Raw genomic sequence first — 19747 nt, 5'->3', positions numbered from 1 at the left:
TCTTAAAAACAGACATTAAAATATATTAAAACAAAACATCTTTAAAAACATATTTTAAAAAGCTTTAAAAACATCTAAAAAAGCAATTCCAACACAGATACAGAACGGGATAAGATCTCTAAAGCCTTATTTTTTTGTTATAGCAACCAATTACTATGTATTTATTTATTAAGTATATGAATAATGCATTTTATTTAAATCATTGATTTAAAATTAGACTTTTTGGGGTGTGGGTGAAGTATGCCTAAAGCATGGGTCCTAAGCACACTTCTCCACTACATGTACACACTACATACTTTGAAATGTGTGAATATGGCTGATGTGACCTTGGCTCTTTGAGGGGAATTCAAAACTGGTTTGGGACATCTTGGTTTCCACGCCACCACATTTGCCCCTAGTACTAACTGGCCTGACAATCATGGAACTCTCTGGACTTAAACTCATGCTTAATGAAGAACACAAAATGCATCACCACGCACCACCCTACAGAGAGAGCAAACAGCCTTTTTCTACGGTAATGAGCATTTTAGAACTTCCTTAGAACCCTGTTAAACGTAGGGCCCTCAGTATGCACAGTATTTCACCACTATGCTCTGCATTATCTTATTTAATCATAGACTTTGCTTTTTATCTTTTTTGGGGTTATGCATTCATGAGTTAGAACATGCAATTATATTTAAGTATTTCTAGGTCTGTTGCAAAGCAGTCAATCACAGATTTCAGAAACTTTGAACTCAGATGTACTGTATGCAAATAAATGTTAATTTTAAGTTTAAAGTGCATTTATAGGAGGATCATAGATTTATTTAGATTGCATAGTACAGAGGAACTGAACAAGTTCTTACCTTTTTCTTCATCTATTTTGAAAATTCCAATACCAGATCCATCCCTTATCGAGTATCTAACTTCACCATCTCTTCCTGTATCCTCATCATATGCAGACACAGTCATCACTGAAGTACCAATCGGAACATCTTCATTTACAAAACCTTTATCCACAAAGTTGGGAAAACGTGGGGGGTACAGATTTTCATTTACATCAACCACTTCAATCTCAACATAACAGGTGGAAGACAATGAAGTAGGTTTTCCTTTGTCTTTGGCCCGTACTGTTAGATTATAAACTTGTTTCCTTTCAAAATCCAATTTCTGTACAATACGAATTGCTCCACTGAGTTTATCTACATCAAAGCTTCCATCCCCACCGTCTAAAAGGCTGTATCGCACTTGGCTTGATTGGCCTAAATCAGGATCATAGGCTTCTAGCCATGTGATAATTGTTCCTTCTGGAAGATCTTCGCGAATTTTCACACGATAATTTGTTGGAATAAATTTAGGAGGATTATCATTGACATCTTCTAAAGATACCTTCAATAGAATAGTTGACGATAACTGTGCTTCATCTTTAGCTTGGTCCCTAGCCTCTATTTTCAAAAAATGCACAGGTTGATTTTCACGATCTAGAGGCCCTACAACTTTTACAATACCAGTCACTTTGTCGATAGAAAACTTGTCTGTATCTGTAAGAAATAAATATCGCACTTCCCCATTAGTCCCCAAGTCTTTATCTATGGCTTCTAGTTGAATGATTTCTGTATTTAGGTCTTTGTTTTCATTCACATCAACAAAATAGTTATCCTGTAAGAATTCTGGAGAATTGTCATTGGCATCTAGAACTCTGATATTCAAAAGAAGCCAGTCAGACTTTTGCGGTATTCCAAGATCATAAACAGTAATATTCAATGTATATTTATCTTCCGCTTCTCGATCAAGAGGAGATAGGATTTTTAGCATTCCCGTTTCCATACCAATGATAAAGCTACTATCGTTATTACCTCCAGAGATAGCATACACTAGCTTTCCATTGAAACCAGTATCAAGATCAGTAGCGTTCATAAGTATGATGCTGGAACCTACAAGCTGATCTTCTTTTATCTCAATACTCCTGGGAAGATTATTTCCAAACTGAGGTGCATGAAGATTCACAGAGTGAGTGTCAAAAAATACATCTTCGGCTTCACCACGGCCATGCAGTTTATTTGCCTGCAGGAGTTTCTCTGCCAGCATTTTGGCTACACGAGTGTCTCCACACTGTAAGTTTACTGGTTTGCGGCTAGCAATTATAGTAACGTTAATATATAAAGGTGTTGCAACGTTCTCTCCATCTGTAGCTGTTATTCTCAAGCTATGAAAAGAGGTTTTTGTAGCTAAGCCATCTCCTAATGACTGCTTCAGGGAAAGAACCCCAGAATTTGGATTTAAACTAAATAAATCAAATTCATTTCCAGATTCAATCTGGTATTGTACCAATTGGAGCTCATCAGCATCAATTGCAGACACAGTTGTTATTTGTTCTCCAACACCAAGCTCCCTAGGAATTGTTCCCTCACAATTTATTTTCTCAAAAAGTGGTGTGTTATCATTCAAATTATTTAAAACTATAGTAACAGGGACTTCAACTTCTCTGCGATATGGTGTGCCCCAGTCAGAAGCTCGAATTCTCAGTTTATAGATTCTGGGCATTAATTCATAATCCATGTTTTCAGAGGTACTGATAACACCAGTAAAGTGGTTTATCACAAAAGGAACAGGGTTTATATTTGCAATACTATATGTCACATAGCCACTCTCACCTTCATCAAGATCTTTTGCATTCACACTCATGACACTCGTACCTATAGGAACATTCTCATCAAATGAAGCTTTGTAAGATGTCTGGGTAAATACAGGGGAATGAGTATTCATATCTATGACTTTAATCACTACTGTTGCAGATGCTTTTCTGTCACTTGTCATAATATCAAATTCAATATGAGATGCATATTGTGCTTTTATGGGATCTAAAGTAGTAATAAGGCCAGTATAAGGATTCAAGTTGAACCTGGGTTTGCTTGGTGCATTTTTAAACACATATTTTAAATGGGAATAAGGAGGCAACGTTTTTACCATAATCACAGGAGTGTTTGGTGGGGCAAATTCACTTATTTCTGCGCTGTAAACATCTCTTTCAAATTGGACTGGTCCAGTCTTAAACTCAGGGGATGCCACATGAATTACTTTAACAGAAGAAAACTTTGGAGGATTTCCTTTATCTTTAGCCTGCAGAGTAAGATTATAGCCAAATGGTTGGCTCTCCCAATCAATACTGCCAACAGCTTTGATTTTATATTCTTTTCCTCCTGGAAAAGTCCTCACAGTTTTAAACTGCTGAAGCGGATCACCTGCCACAATGCTTAGAGATGCTACCTCTCCATTTGAACCAAGATCCCGGTCCTCAACGGTTACAACTGCATATGACGGATCCTTGTCCAGCACTGAAGGAGACAATGCAAGGGCTGTGATAACTGGAGCTTGTTCATTAGCCTGCTCTATATGAACCATCAACCTTGCCATGCTACTAATACCACTGCTGCCATACAATTTCATCCCACGATCCACAGCAAGAATTTCCATTTCATAAATGTTTGTCTCCGAATAGTCAAGTCTGCCAGTCAGGACTATTATGCCACTTGTTGGATGTATAGCAAACATATCTGTCCTCTCTTTAAAGCTGTAATAAAACTCCCCATTGGTTCCAATATCTGCATCTGTTGCACTGACTCTTGCAATGCTGGTCCTTATTGCTATATTCTCAGGCAGTGAAACACTGTAAGAAGTTGGAGAAAACAATGGCCTTAAATCATTTGTATCCAATACTTGCACTCTGACTCTTGTGTGAGCTTCCATGTTTGTGTTCTTCTCTATTGCTCTGACAGTTAATACATAATGGTCTTTTACTTCTCTGTTAAGTATAGCTGTGTTCCCTCCCTTGGTCCGTATTCGTAAAAAGCAAAAGTCTCCCAAAATATGTTCCTCAGCTTTGAACAAGTTCTCATTGTCCCCAGAAATTATTTTGTATTTTATATCCCACAGTGAGTTTATGATATAAATGCCCATTTTTACTGGATGTCCAACGTATGTCTTAGCTGCAGAGTTTTCATACACTGTAGCATTGTAATGAGCTTGGGTGAACTGCATTGGCAAAGTATGATGTCTTGGATTTCCTTCACAGTTTCCAAAATGCTGCACAAGCAGCAACAGGAGCAGCAGCAACATGGTCAAATAGCTCTCCATGGAGTCAATTCCCCAAAACCTGGAACAAAAACAGGAAAATTAATCAGTTTTCTAAACTGTTGTTTAAAGCAAGTATCATGTGTCTCAAATAATTCAGAATTCTTCAGTGGCCTATCTATAGGGCCATATAGGTTTATTTCAGGGCAACTGTCACAATAAACAAAATTAAAATAATGAAAAGGTCTACAATTTCCTTCATGGTGAGCCTCTCTGAAGCAAGAGTCCACTGGTTTTGGCATGCCCTGGGGGTAAACGAAGAATGTGTTGTTACTGGGACCCTGTCCTTCCCTTAACGACAGGGTCTTGTTCCTTGCATTGCACCTATGAAAATCAGTGCAAGGTCAAGGATAATACTCTAGTCCCCTCACCAGCTCAAAACATGAACAGAAGCAGTTGTGTGATCATTCATGTAAACACAAGTCCCTTTTCAGGAGCAGGGATAGTCATCTACCACAATTGTCTTGGGCTTCTGAAGCCCTCAGAAGGTCACTATATAGATTATCCCCTCTTTTTTCTACCTCCAAGCTGAAGAGGAAGGCTGAGGCTTGTTTTTTTCACTGCCCTTCAGGGGCTCCCAGAAGAGTAGTATCAAAATGAGTCACTGCTCTCCTTTCCAATATCAGAGAGGACAGCTGAGGCACATCAGTTTGCTGCTGCGTTTCTGAGGTGCTTCAAGCACAGCCAAAGAGCAATGCCAAAGCACACTCTGGCCATCCTAACCTTGGAGCAGAGGATCATCTCTGCAGTTCGGCTGGGCTTCCAAGTGGCACAGACTGTAACACTGATATCTCAATGCAGACAGCCATAAAGAACTTAGCACATGCTGCTTTCTATATTTTTCTGTCTGGGGCAGACTAAGATAGACTGTAACAACGATTCCCCATCCAAACAATGCCACCATGGAACTGAATGGTCACATACAATGTTTAGACAACATCACACCCTTTGTAACTTCCCAAGGAGATTTTTGAGAACTACTAAATATGCTTTGTTCCAGGTTCAGTGATGGTGGAGGTGAGGAAATGGGACACTTTATATTCTTTCCAATGCCCCAATGGAGGGGTGGGGAAGGAGAGTGAAGAAAATTCCTACTCACAACAGATATAACAATGACCAAGACTTGCTATCACAAGAAAAAATTCTATCCATTAAAATAAGTTTGATTTTTGCTATTTCACTTTATTGTACTCTTGCTTCCTAAGGTACTCTCACTTCCTAAGGTAATCTCTAACATGGCACTGTGCTCCAGTAACAAATGCAATTCCTGACCCGTTTAATTTATGCTGGTAGATGCTTAAAATATTGACTTCTCCAGTTTTTTAGTAGACATCCATAAGCTTTTTGAGAGCAGATGATGTCCCTTGAACAATATACCACTGAATACCTTTAAACAGTACACAACTTTTATATTATATTTTATATTATATTTCAATCTGGTTTCAGGCCCGGTTTTGGCACCGAAAGAGCCTTGGTCGCCCTGTATGATGACCTTTGCCGGGAGAGGGACAGGGGGAGTGTGACTCTGTTGATTCTCCTTGATCTCTCAGCGGCGTTTGATACCATCGACCATGGTATCCTTCTGGGGAGACTCGCGGAGTTGGGTGTCGGGGGCACTGCTTGGCAGTGGTTCCGCTCCTACTTCACGGATCGTCACCAGAAGGTAGTGCTTGGGGAACATCACTCGACACCATGGACTCTCCATTGTGGAGTCCCTCAGGGATCGGTCTTGTCCCCCATGCTTTTCAACATCTACATGCAGCCGCTGGGTGCGGTCATCAGGAGTTTTGGAGTGCGTTGCTATCAGTACGCTGATGACACGCAGCTCTATTTCTCCTTTTCATCTTCCTCAGGTGAGTCTGTTGATGTGCTGAACCATTGCCTGACCACGATAATGGACTGGATGAGAGCTAATAAACTGAGACTCAATCCAGACAAGACCGAGACATTGTTGGTGAACGCCTTCCCTGCTCAGATGGTGGATGCTTACCCTGTTCTGGATGGGGTTACACTCCCCCTGAAAGAACAGGTACGTAGTTTGGGGGTTCTTCTCGACTCTTCCTTGTCTCTCGAGGCCCAAGTGGCCTCGGTGGCATGGAATGCGTTTTACCATCTTCGTCTGGTAGCCCAACTACCCCCCTATCTGGACAGGGACGACCTCGCCTCCGTTGTCCACGCTCTGGTAACTTCAAGATTGGATTACTGTAATGCACTCTACGTAGGGCTGCCCTTGAAGACAGTTCGGAAGCTTCAGCTGGTGCAGAACGCAGCTGCCAGATTATTGACGAGGACCAGTCGGTCTTCGCATATAACACCTGTCCTGGCGCGTCTGCACTGGCTTCCTATTTGCTTCTGGGCGAGATTCAAGGTGCTGGTTTTGACCTATAAAGCCTTACACGGCGTGGGACCTCAATACCTTGTGGAACGCCTCTCTCGCTATGAACCTACCCGTTCACTTCGTTCAGAATCTAAGGCCCTCCTCCGGGTACCAACCCATCGGGAAGCCCGGAGGGTGGTTACGAGATCTAGGGCCTTTTCTGTGGTGGCCCCTGAGTTGTGGAACAGCCTCCCCGAAGAGGTACGCCTGGCGCCTACACTTCCATCTTTTCGGCGCCAGGTAAAGACCTTTTTATGCTCCCAGGCATTTTAATCTTCTTAACTTTTTTAATCTTTTAATCTGTATTTTAATTTTTGTAGTATTTATTTTGTTTTTGCTGTGCTTTTCGTTGTTTGTTTGTATATGTTTTTGTATTTTTATTATGATATATTGTATTTTATTTTGTTTGTTCACCGCCCTGAGAGCTATTTCGCTAAGGGCGGTATATAAATTGAAATAATAAATAAATAAATAAAATATTATGTGACCATATTTACACACAATAGAGCAAGGGCTTGTTACTATCAGGGTGGAAAACATGTAGCCCTTCAGATATTGTTGGACTCCAACTCCCATCAGCCTTAGGCATCAATAATTATAAGGGTTTTAGTTGCACAACATTCTGATCTAGAAGTACTGATAGATCATAAAATTTGTTTTAACATATCCCAAGCCGGGGGAGGGGGGGGACAGTCAAGGAAACCAATAGCTCCTTTTCTTCATAACTTTGATTTGTTGTTACATCTAAATGCAAGGCAACCAGCATGCAAATTCAGACAAGAGTATGCCAGAAATTACAGGCTGGTTAGCTTAACGTCTGTCCAAGGAAAACTGGTAGAAAGTATTGTTAAAGATAAAATAACCAAGCATATAAAAGTGTGAGCCTTGCTGAAGCAGAACCAGCATGGCTTCTGCAAGGATAAGTCCTGTCTCACTAACCTATTAAGAGTTCTCTGAGAGTGTCAACAAGCATATAGATAGAAGTGATCCAGTGGACATAGTGTACTTAGCGTACTTGGTCTTTCAAACAGCTTTTGACAAGGCACCTCACCAAGGCCTCCTAATTAAGCTTAGCAGTCACAGAATAACTGAGCTCCTCTTGTAGATCAGTAACTCGCTAGGAACAGAAAGCAGAGGGCAAGAATAAATGGACAGTTCCCCCAACTGAGGGATGTACAAAGTGGAGTCCCCCAATGATCTGTACTGGCACTTGTGCTTTTTAATTTGTTCATAACTGATCTAGAATTAGGGGTGGGCAATGAGGTGGCCATGTTTGCCGATACTAACTTGTTAAAACAAAAAACAAAAAGTTGTTAAAGCAAAGAGCTCCAAAAGGACTTTCCCAAAATGGATGAATGGGTAGTAAAATGGAAATTGCAATTCAATGTAAACAAGTGTAAAGTTATGCATATTGGAGCAAGAACTCTCAATTTCACATATACGATCATGGGGTATGAACTGTCAATGACTGACCAAGAACAACATCTTGGGGTTGTAGAAGACAGCTTGATGAAGATGTCGACCCAGTGTGCGGTGGCTGTGAAAAAGGCGAATTTCATGCAAGGGATCATTAGGAAATTTGAAAATAAAACTGCTGATACCATAATGCTATTATACAAATCTATGGTACAGCCGTATTTGGAATACTGTGTACAGGTCAGATCATCTCACCTCAAAAAGAGGACTGTAGAGCTGGAAAAGGTTCAGAAAAGGGCAACCAAAATGATCAAGGGGATGGAGCAACTTCCCTATGAGGAAAGGTTGCAGTATTTGGGGCTTTTTAGTTTAGAGAAAAGGTAAGTAAGAGATGACATGATAGAAATGTATAAAATTATGCAAGGCATGGAAAAAGTGGATAGAGGAGATAATTTGATTAGCAGTTCTTTCCATTTTTTAAAAAAGTGAAGAGGTTCCTTGTTGAGTATTTCAGCCCATTGTAGTTATGACTATCCAACATCATTCCCTATGGAAATTATTCCCAATATATGGAGAATTAGCAGTGGCTTTTCTACATTGTTATTCACTGGGGTAATGTTATTTTCCCAAAAGGAGCACCAATGGGCAAGGTGCCTATATACATTCTAGTGCTACCTGTGCTATACTGCTGATAACTGCAAGGAACTATCCCAATACAAAACCCATAATTAATGAACAATATGGATTCCATGGGCAACAAAGACATCTTTACAGCAATGTAAACACATCAAATGAGCCAATAAAGGTACTTTTATAAAAAATATGCCTATATTTCATCAAGTTGACTCCATTTCAGCAACATTTTAGCCAAATACTATGGTTATAATTTTTAAAGTAATACCTTTGCACTAATACAAGCTTAAGATTTCCCTATCAATTTTCAACAGTAAAGCTGTTTGCTTAATGAGCAGACCAATACTAGGAGGGTCCAGGGAGTTTAAGAGCAATGGCAGCCCTTCTTGCACAGCCCTGCCAGCTAAGGCAGAAGATGAGGCGGCAGGATTTTTTGTTTGGTTTTACTGTACCAGCTCCTGCTGAGGGGGAGAAGATCAGGCCACTCAGGGATCCTCCAGTACCCAAAGCTATCTCACAGCACCCCATTTTGGGACTACAGCTGACAAGAGGATTGCCCACAGTAGTTTACTACCTGCTTGGGTCAACCCAAAGGCTCAGGCCTTTGCCACAGCAGAGCCCCCCTTCCCAACTGTGGTGCTCCCCATCAGTGAACAGGCAACTGTGCAGCATCCTAGTGCATCCCCCCAAGCCATCAATACTGGATTTCAACTTAAGCATCACAGCCTTATATAGACTTTCCAAAGGTGGTGACTGGCAGTTTAATTGGTTTCATGTGGATCAAATTATTAGTATTCTTCTTTGTTATTTTAATGTGAATGCCTGCTTTAAGTTTGCTACTCTTTTCCCATAGTCTTGTTGAAAAGGAATCATAATGTAAGGCCCTCATTTGAAATAAGAGTACTCTGCTCACGAATGTCACAATGAAAGTCACAATGCAGAACATGTCCATACTAAAAGAATAATCTCAAAAAACCACCCTGAAATTGGAACTTAAATCTACAATTCAAGGAATTCCCCTGAAATGAACACAAAACCTAGTGCCTTTTTTAGCAGTGAAATACACCACTTCACTAGGATATATAACAAGTGCCTCCTAATAATTTCAGTGATCTTCCTTAACACTCTTTCCAACCTGAGAAAAGATTCCTCCTATACAAATGAAATTAATCAAAGTTTTTTAAAGGAACATAGGAAGAAACAACATCTCTCCCCCAAGTTCCAGCCCTGCTGTTAAACAATGTATTTCTTAACCACAGAGGGATGCCCAAAACTGCTCATAATGCTAGCTTCCAAAATGCTGAATTTTACTTAATATTGTATGTTCAACAACAGCAACTCTAGGATGTGTTAGGAGTAACTCAATACATAGGTTTGTATCCAGTGCAACTGTACTGCCCACACAGCAGACTTCCACTTGTGTAACAAGCATCCCTCCTCTCCAGCTCTCCACACACACTCAAAATCTGCTCTAGAGGGTTGTGGGCCCTCTGGAGCAAATTTTTGAAATGCATGTGAAGAAGAGAGGATGTTGAAGTTTCACTGTGCAAGCAGAATGCCACTCGTGCAACACTGGATGCCACTGTGCAAGAAGAATGCCATTCATGCAGCACCCATGATTTCCCAAAATTTCAGTAAAATCCTTAGTGCAGAAAACATGGAAAATCTTAACAAAAAGAAACCAGTCATTTGCTAAATAACCATTTCAAATTTTAATGTATTAAATTTTAATTTAATGTATTAAGTTTGAATGTATTAAATTGTGTATTTCAGCCATTGAAATGAAAATGGACTGCATTCAAGTTGATCACAACTTATGGCGACCCTATGAATAGGGTTTTCATGGTAAGCGGTATTCAGAGGGGGGTTACCATTGCCTCCCTCTGAGGCTAGTCCTCTCCAGCTGGCTAGGGCCTGCTCAGCTTCCCACAGCTGCACAAGCCAGCCCCTTCCTTGTCTGCAACTGCCAGCTGGGGGCAACTGGGCTCCTTGGGACTATGCAGCTTGCCCATGGCTGCACAGGGGGAAGGGCACGTAACCCCTGAGCCACTCACTGTGGGGGTGATCTTTAGCTGGCCCTTTACACCCAGGAGACACGAGTGGGGGTTTGAACTCACAGACTCTGGACTTCCAGCCAGGCTCTCTTCCCCACTGTGCTATACCAGCTCATATTCCCATTACCAGTCACTTATTCTAGTGCTAGGTTGAGTAATTAATTGACTGGAGATGGTGGGAGTACACAATTTGACACATACATCAACTTGGAAGCATAGACTGGCTTGGATAACTGAAGCTCTACTAAAGTTTGTACAAACATGTAACAACAGTAGAACGAAGACCATAATACTTCGTTTGTCAGTTCTATTACCATAATGTGCAGGTTATTTTAAAATATAAAATCCTATTCAAATTTACTTGGAAGTACATTGCATTGTGTTCAGTGGCGATCACTCCCTAAGTGTTTAGGATTGCAGCCTACAATAATTACTTTTGAGTTCTTCCTCTCTGAATAACTGTGGTATTTATCCTTCAAAAGAGTGTGAGGGTCAAACTACTGCAGAAACTGCCAACACAAAAAATAGAGAAAACAGAAAAGGAAACAGAAGGATCAAGGACACCATTCCAGCAAAATTGAGCACTTTGAAGTCCCACGGATGTCCCAATGGAATGTGATTGGCTACAGTTGGAAAATGCTTGACTAGAGGGACTATCAGTCTGACCCAGCAGGGCTTTTTTCTTAATCAGGGAAAACTTAGGCTGCAATCCTATACACATATACCATGGAGTAAATTCCACTGATAAGAGTGGATATGCAAATGATTTTATTTTATGTTACTGGTCACTGTACAAGTCTGAACTTTATTTTATGCTGTTTATTTTGGTTGTTGGCATTATATGCCTTTTATTTTCTTGTATGCTGCTTGGAATTGTTTGGATGTTAAGCAGCCTATGTCAATAAATGTATTAATAAATAAATAGGACTGCACACTGCTAAGCATGGGCTTAACTTTCCTGTGGGAATCAATGGGAATTAAAATTGTTAACTGTGATGGGATTGTACCCAACGCATTTTTTAAAAAATGGTTCACAACAACTAGCTCTTGGTATTTAAGTTTACGTTCTGCCATTACATACATAATCCACACACATAACTTAGATAGCTATCTTATCTGGAGTCAGACCACTGGTCCATCTAGCTCAGTATTGTCTACACTACCTTGCAGCAGTTCTCCATAATTTCAGACAGGGTTCTCTCTCAGTCCTACCTGCAGATGCCAGGGGTTGAACATGGGACCTTCAACATACAGATCAGATGCCCTGCCATGGAGCTACAGCCCTTCTCTTAACTTAGGCACACCTTCCCTTAATGACAGGAAATTAAGTCACATTTTGCTCTTCCTCAAGACAGTTCTGGAAGGCACAGAAAGAAAAAAACAATCTCAGTCCACATGTACTATTCGCTGCCTTCTAATGCCTACTAATAAGGAAAAAGATAACTACTCTTTCCTTTCTCTCATTTTTCATCAGCTCACCTAGATAACACCAAATGGGGGAAGATGGGGAGAGCCATGCATGCATTTTCTAGTCCAAGTAAGAAAGATAGTATTATTTTAATGGATGCTGGATTTTTTTTTAAAAAAGGAGACCCATCCACCCACCCACCCTCTTGGCCTTGGGACAGCTGCACCTGGGGCTGTGCTGAAGTCAAGGGCAAGAATTCTAGATAGTTACTATAGTATGATGGATTCTCCGAGCATTAAGGAATACACCACCACCGCCCCCCAAAGCACAAAGTAATAAAGCAAACCACCCTGGAGCTGTTAAGAGTATCTCCCCGTAGATTTTGCAACCCACTCACATACCGTCCCCCCCCATTCTCAACATGGCTTGGCTCGCACTGAACAGCTAATGGCAGCAGGACAATAGCGCGGTGCAGTCCTCCCGTTGTAGTTGCCCCTCGCGCCACATTTGCTAGTCTCCTCACGTGCTAGCCCCCCCTTCCGCCGGGGGCTCTTTACAGACAAAAAGGGTAAGGGGTGAAGAAGAAAAAGAAAAAGAGAGGCTAACTTCGCTCCACAACCCACCCACCCCCACCGCTACCTGCGTGGAGACAGCCATAAGCTTCCCACTCGCTGAAACCTATCCCAAGTTTTCGAAGTTTCTTTCAAGCCTGTTTCTTTTTTCCCCTCCCAAAGCAGCAGCAGCAGCCGCCCGTCCCGAGTCCTGTACCGGCTAAAGACGGCGCAGGCTGGTTAAGGCGCCCTCGTTCTCCACAAACTTTCTTTCCAGAAAGTTTCTCTCCTTCCCTCCCCACCTCAAGAAACTGCAAGAGACCCAAGCTGGCCTGTTTTTGTTTCTTACCTTCGCCTTGCCTTCAAAGCCTCCCCGGAGGAGGAGAAGGCGGCTTCCGAAGAGGAAATATCTTCAGCTCCCAGCCCCTCATGGTGACTAGCCGGGCTCCCTCGCCTACCTCTTCCTTTCTCCTCAGCCAGCCACTCGCCCCGACCTTCTTTCTCTACCGCGGCACACTCTCATCCCTGGATTCCTCCGCCAAAGCAGGGGCAGCCACCACAAACCGCCTCCGGAACTAATTTCTCTGGCATGAAAACCAAAACCACACTTTTCAGCGACTCCACGGCTCGCAACCATCTGGCTCCGGAGTGATTATAACCCTTCAGATCAAACGCGCCACTATCTTTTTTTCGAAGGAAGGAGCAGATTTAGCGGGGCAGCAGTAGTGATCAAACGCAAAAAAAGAGAACGGGGACAAGATGAGAGGGTGCTAGTCTTGTTTCATCAAAAACAACCCCCACTAAAGTTCATTGGAATTTACACCCGAGTAACAGCTTGAGTTTACCGGATTTACTCGGAAGCAAGTCCCAGTGGAATTCAGTGGAACTTACTTTCAAGCAACCTTTGCAAAACACATTTACGCAGGGGTAAGACCCATGGGCTGGCAGTATTTACCCCCGAGTAGACGCGCACGCGACCGAGCTTTTTGGGTAACGGGCCCCATTGAGCTCCGTGGGGCCTACTTATGAGTATACGTTTAGGAACCCAGTCTCCTACATGCTAATTTGCGCCTACCTACAGCAGTTGATGATGTCATAAATCAAGAAAGCGAGAACAAGGGATATTTCATTCTTTTCATAATAATTATAAATAAAAAAGCAACACTCGGTTCTCACAGTTCGCTGTTTCCACAGAGAATGATCGCAATCTGCTTTTGAATACGTCTGATCACATTTCCAAGCCTATAATTACTTTATAGTTTGCTCATTATGCCGCAAGCCCTAAAAAGGAAGCCTCGGCGAACCAAGTCTTACCTCCTCCAAGGCTTTTAACACGCCACCGCCCTAAACCTCCCAGCGACTCAGCTTTCGAGAGTGTAATAAATAATGGCCAGCACTTGCGTGCACAGCTGGGCTAAGCCAACCTCACATTCTGCAAAATTCCAGCGTTGCAAAGTGCGCCCCATGCTACGCCCTCCAGCTCAACTGCCACCATCCCCCTCATTACTCTACCAGAAATTAAAGACGGGAAGAGCAAAAATATCGTCCTTGGAGGCCCGGCCAGTTTTTAATGCAACTATGCATTTTGAATTAAAGGAGTTCTAACTTTAAAAAAAGAATCCCCCAGAGTGGAGTGGGCATCTGCAAACGTCTCCAAAGAAAACTAAAAAAAAAAAAAAGCATCCTGCATCGCCAAAGTAGTTCTTCTTTATGGTATAAAGCAGCGCAATCCTATACTATGCATCTCCAGTGACAAACAAGTCCTACTGAATCCAATAGAACTTACTCCCATTTAAGTGTGCACAGGATTGCAACCAAGTCCCACCAATTCAATGAATAGGATCCGGCCCGATGCATTCACACTGTTTGCAGTGCAACTCTTAACAGGTTTGCTCATAAATCCCACTCCGTCTCATTCCCTAGGATCTGCGTTTAGGATTGCAGCAGTCCTCTGTGTGGTATAATTTACCTGGCAGCCAGTTCGTAATCAGAACCAAATCCAACTGATTCCTATATAACATGCAGTCATTTTGCAACTGCTGCAGACTTAAGCGCGCCCAGCGCTGCACAGGATCGGTCTGCTTGTTACTAACAGCAAGACAGCGTGGGATTTGGGCTGCAACACGAGTGAACATTTCCATTCTTCTCCATCCACTTCTAATTCCACCTCGAATCCCACAAGAGTGAAAAAGGCAGACATTAACAAGCAGTCGCGAGGTTTAGCTACTTACTCTTAGGAGGAGGGATTTCCAAGGAGAGAGCTAAATGCATAGCTGCCTCAAACTCCAGATGGGACTCTCCAATAAGAACAAGAGAGACCTTTTTTTCTCTCCCCTGAGGGAGGGGGAGATGGGAGGGTTTCAGACTCCGTTTCAGAGCTTCACTATTTAAAAAGTACGCCAAGACTAGTAAGCCAATTGTTAACATTTCAGGGAAGGTCTACAATGAATGTATAAAGACAGGGAGGATTTTGAAAAACCAATAAGCAGATCGCTGGCTCTGATGAATGGATTTTATCCTTTGGTGTGATAACCAGTAACTTGGAAGAGTTAATACCTGGAACCGTCCACACGGCCCCAGCCTACAAATAGGCGTTGGCAAACTGATAGCAAATCACTCCGGAATAGCCTCTAGCAGTTCAATCCTATGCGTGTCTACTTGGAAGCAAACTCTACTGTGTTCAGTGGGGCTTATTCCCAGGAAAACTTGTATAATATTTCCTCCATATCTGGGAATTCAGTGAGACTTGCTTCTCACTGCTCCGTAAATCGCTGGTACTAGAGTAAAGTGTCTTGATTTGCTATCAGGGCCACTGATAGCCAAGCGCCCTAATCAAAACTGGACTATTTTTTCCCAAATAAATTCCATCGCAATCCATCACCTAATAGTATTGTTGAAACCAATGGAATCAAAGCGATTTACGGCGCAATCCTAACCATGTCTACTCAGAAGTAACGCCTATTGAATTCAATGCTACTTACTCGCGGGTAAATGGGGTTAGGAGTACAACCTTAATCCCATTCCTTTCTGTGGTGCGTCAGGATTCCGATCGTAACCCGGCGGCAAATCTCAGTGAAATCGATCGATTTACTTCCGAGTAGACATGGATTATGATCGGGATGCTGGTTTCCTTGAAGCGCTGTGAATTGAACCAGTTTCACAAAAAGCCAAGAACAGTCTTGTTTTTTAAAGGGTGGGATCGCAGCCCGATTTGCGACATAATACAGCGCAGGTTAGACTCAAACCGTTGCGGATGAGTAGAGGATGTGTAAAATCGCCACGCAATTCATTTTGGACGGCTTTGGAGTAAACCTCTCCGGAAACCGTCTTCTACAAGTGCGGATCGGAAGAGCATTACAGATTAACGCTCCTCCGTCTACCTCCATGGAGGTTTTATTCCGAACCGACTAAGAACATAAAAAAGGATTGAGTGAGAGGGCCTTGAAGTAATCGACCCCCATGAATTATAGAGCGGGTTTAATAATGATCAGGCACTTGTTTCAGTAGTTCCGGCTACCGGCGAGGCCACCCTCTACTGCCCCCGAGAAATTTAACTTCTTGGAAGAAAATAGGCGTCCCCGTCACAGAAAGACAGAAAAATGGAGGGAGGGCTAAAAGATAAGGCAGTTCTTCCAAGCCCCAGATTTACTTCGCACTACAGTCATGTTTTTTGTATTCCCCCTCCCTACTGCATTTTCTCAAATTGCCTTCCCCCCGCGGCAAGTGCTAAAGATGTGCCCCGCGATCAAGCAACTGTAAAATCGCTCAATGTATATATATAAAATCACACCCTCGTCGTCGTCCCCCCCCCCCGCATGTGCGGAGCGAAATGAGACATCACTGTTTGGCCCCGAGTTTGTGACCGTCTAGAAAATGGGGGGGGAGAGAAGGAGGGAACCCAAAGAAATGAGGACAATGAACGGGGAGTCTTCGTGCCCCCTCGTGTCTCGCGACAATGCTGAACTTGACTGGCTAGTTAAGCGGCTAAAGGCAGCGGGGTTCAGACTAAACAGGGCTCCCCAATCCCGATTCGACCGCTAGAGGGCGCTGCGCCACAATACATCCAAGTGGATTCTCCGTCCCAAAGGCACCATTTCTAAAACTAGTTGCTCTCTACAAAAAATGTAAAAATGCAAACGGAAAAACAGAAGCTGCATTCACACCGTACATTTATCCCACTATTATTCCACTTGAAACAGTCATGGCTTCCCTCAAAGAATCCTGGGGAGTGTAGTTTGTGAAGGGTGTTGAGAGTTGTTAGGAAACTCCTGTCCTCCTCACAGAGCTCCAATCCCCAGAATTCTCTGGAAGAGGGGCTGCCTATTAAACCACTCTGGCCACTGGAACTCTGTCAGGGGAATAGGAGTCTTCTAATAACACTCAGCACCCTTCACAAACTACATTTCCTTGATTCTTTGGGGAAAGGCATGACTGTTTCAAGTTGAATAATAGTGGAACAAATGTATGGTGTGAACGAGGCCCGAGCAGCATATTTTTGTAGAGAGGCTCCTTAAATAGCGTTCTGTAGGGTGCAGACATTTGATAGAGATAGCTGTAGCTCTCTCTTGCCATAGACAGGTTGGGGGGAGGGAGGAGAGAAGGGTTTGGGGCGGATATTTATTCATACGATAGCAGAAGCACCGGAGTGTATTAAGTATCCTATCTTTTGGACTAATCCGATTCCTCTTTTAGACTAATCCGGCGGGGCGAGGGGAGGAAAGAATCATACACTCACCAACCAGGCCAGCTGGGTGCAACGTGTTTCTCTTCCCTAAATCCAGTCCCCTTTCGTTTCAGTCCATTCCGGCATACTTTCGTAAAAAGCGATGCATTGTAAATCAAAAGCCAACTTTGCCCAGGGTATTCCAGAGCCCGGAGAATCTAGCGACTCTTTCCATATCCAAACGGCCGCATGCCGGATTGAACCCATCCGGTTTTTAAACTTGGTGGTGGACGGAGGGAAGGAAGGCAAAGATCCAAGTTTGTCAAGACATGTCCAGGCAAAGAGCGCGGGTAGACTTGAGTTGCAGTGTTGGGGAGAACGAAGCCTGCAGCGGCTCACTGACTCCCTCTTCTCCTCCTCCTCTTCTCTCCCTCCCGCGTGAAAACCCGCTCGCTGGAGCGCCGCCCACTCCCTCTCCCAACCGCTGGACTGGAGGGATTCGCCAGCCAGACGGCGGTGGCGGCAGGCAGGCGCTCCTTGCTTGGCCGCTGCAGCCGCACTCGGCGGAGAGGGTGGCTGCCTAGGCGCGCGCCTCTGCGCTGGAGCAGCTGCACGCGGGTTGCCCTTCCCCCGCTTCCGCGCCTGCGGGGTTGCCTTAGCTGGGGGGCGCCTGCGTTCCAGACAGGTGAGATTCTCCTCTCCTGTTCTGCATCGTGCCGGATATGACTCTGAGCTCAGCTCCGGAAGGTTGCCCAGGCAAGCCCGATCCCTGGCGAAAACGGCTGAGCTGGGCAAGTCACCTTAAACGCTCGGCTTTGATACAACTTTCCCAAACTTTCACACCCGCTGTGTCATTGTCACGGATTTGTCAAAATCCGAACAGGCCATATGCACTTATGATCTCCCCTCTCCTGGATCCCTAAGTACTGGTTTATTTTGTTGTGCTTTATTAAGAGGCAGCTTGACTTTCGTTCTGTCACAATCTTATTGTGCTAACAGCGCTGTGTAGGTACTGAGGGAGGTGCTTATTTCGTTATCTATTTCGTTACCGACCTTTTCTCCAGGAAGCTCAAGGTGGCGCGCGTGCTTCTCCCTGGCCATGTTATCTCTGGCATAGTGGAGGGCGAATGGGGCACTGCCCCTCCAACATCTGTGCGACCTCAGCCAGCCCCCACCTGCCTCCCTTCTTACTTGCAACCAGTCCCAAGGATGGCGCTGCCTATGAGCTTCCTCCCCCTTAGTATTGCCCCTTGTAGAACTCAGCAGCGAGGAGGATGGGGGCAAAACTAGTATTGGTTGGCGTCATGTGCCACTGGCTCTGACTCCAGCTATTCTTGGTCTCCTGGCCTTCTGCCCTACCAGTCCTGATGGGTACCAGCCACCACTGCCTCACAACAACCCTGTGAGGTGGGGTTCAAACCCTGAAGTGCGAGTTTCACCAACAGTTACCCAGGGTTAACAAGAGTGTTTATTTGAGAAACAATGAAAACAAGTTCACAGAGTCAACTGGATTTTGAGATGAGTGTGATCAGAAGCAGCAGTCCCCTAAACTCAGTCCTGACCAGCAAATGCCCTCTACCCTTTGCCCCATTCACCCTATTCTCCTCCTCTTCCTGTTGGCCAAGTGCCTATCCTGCAGCAATAATTCCTTGGTCGCTGCAACTTCCTCCTCCCACTTACCTTAACATTCCATATTCCAGGCACCCTCCCTTCCTAACACAAATCCCAAGCATGGTGCATTGCAATACTAATACAAACAGCAAGGGAAAGGAAAGGAACACAACACAGATTTGAAGATAGATCCTGGCTTCCAGGCAGGTGTTGATTGTAGGGTAGGTCCCCCTCGTGCATACAAGGAGTTGTTTGTTGCAGCATCCACATAACATTCTTGCCATCAAAATGTTATCCCATATTTTGTTTTCCAGTTTAATCTGGATTTATCCTTTCTGTGGGAAATCTGTTAAGCAAAAAAAAATGTTCCTAATGACCCTTTGCAATCTCTCAACAACCCGCTTTCGAATTAAGCCTCCTTCTGGAAGCATCCCTAGTCACTTTCCTGATTCAGGCTTCAGTTAGTGCATTATCTCAACACGTAACATAACAGAAAGGAAAGAAAGGCAAGGTGTGAGGCTTAGCATCCGACAACAAAGCTCTGTTATTCCCTCTCATCTTGCCACAAATATACACCAGGAATGGATGCACAACATTCTGAAAGTGAATGGTCAAGTCTGCAGAGATGTTGAGGTTTGCAAAGATCACCAGGAGGAGACAGCAAAATCCACAGTTTAGGACTATTCCACACACACAGAGAGAGAGAGACAAAAGTACTGTGATACTTCATTCTTGGGATTTTTGTGGTGCACAGCAGATGGATAATGAATGTCCCATTACTTGTTTAGACAGTTGATTTGAGGAAAATGAATGAAAAAATAATCTTCAGGACAGGCACTGTGTCTGTGTCTGGGAATCCTGGGCTGCAATGCCAAGGGTACTCCAGATCAGCCATTCCCAATGATTTAATGAATTCATTCATGG

The 19747-nt window shown here is 43.6% G+C and overlaps 1 protein-coding gene across 9 annotated transcripts in view; it reads right to left on the bottom strand.

Moving 5' to 3' along the window:
* Nucleotides 1-17818, bottom strand: part of FAT1 (FAT atypical cadherin 1) — a 168145-nt gene extending 150327 nt beyond the window's left edge. For 2 of the 9 annotated variants that reach the window (XM_061585096.1, XM_061585087.1), the window contains exons 1-3: nt 12899-13000; nt 11803-11947; nt 846-4132 (exon numbers count right to left, since the gene is read on the bottom strand). In XM_061585096.1, coding sequence (XP_061441080.1) covers nt 846-4132; nt 11803-11861 — 3346 coding nt within the window. In that variant the 5' untranslated portion in view covers nt 11862-11947; nt 12899-13000. The other 7 variants (XM_061585088.1, XM_061585090.1, XM_061585091.1 and 4 more) reach the window with 7 other exon arrangements.
* Between the last annotated feature and the right edge of the window lie 1929 nt (nt 17819-19747).

Source organism: Rhineura floridana, chromosome 9, assembly GCF_030035675.1.
Source record: "Rhineura floridana isolate rRhiFlo1 chromosome 9, rRhiFlo1.hap2, whole genome shotgun sequence".
Classification (NCBI taxonomy): Eukaryota; Metazoa; Chordata; class Lepidosauria; order Squamata; family Rhineuridae; genus Rhineura; species Rhineura floridana.
Note: the sequence above shows the minus strand (reverse complement) of the source record. Positions and strands in the feature narration are given on the sequence as shown.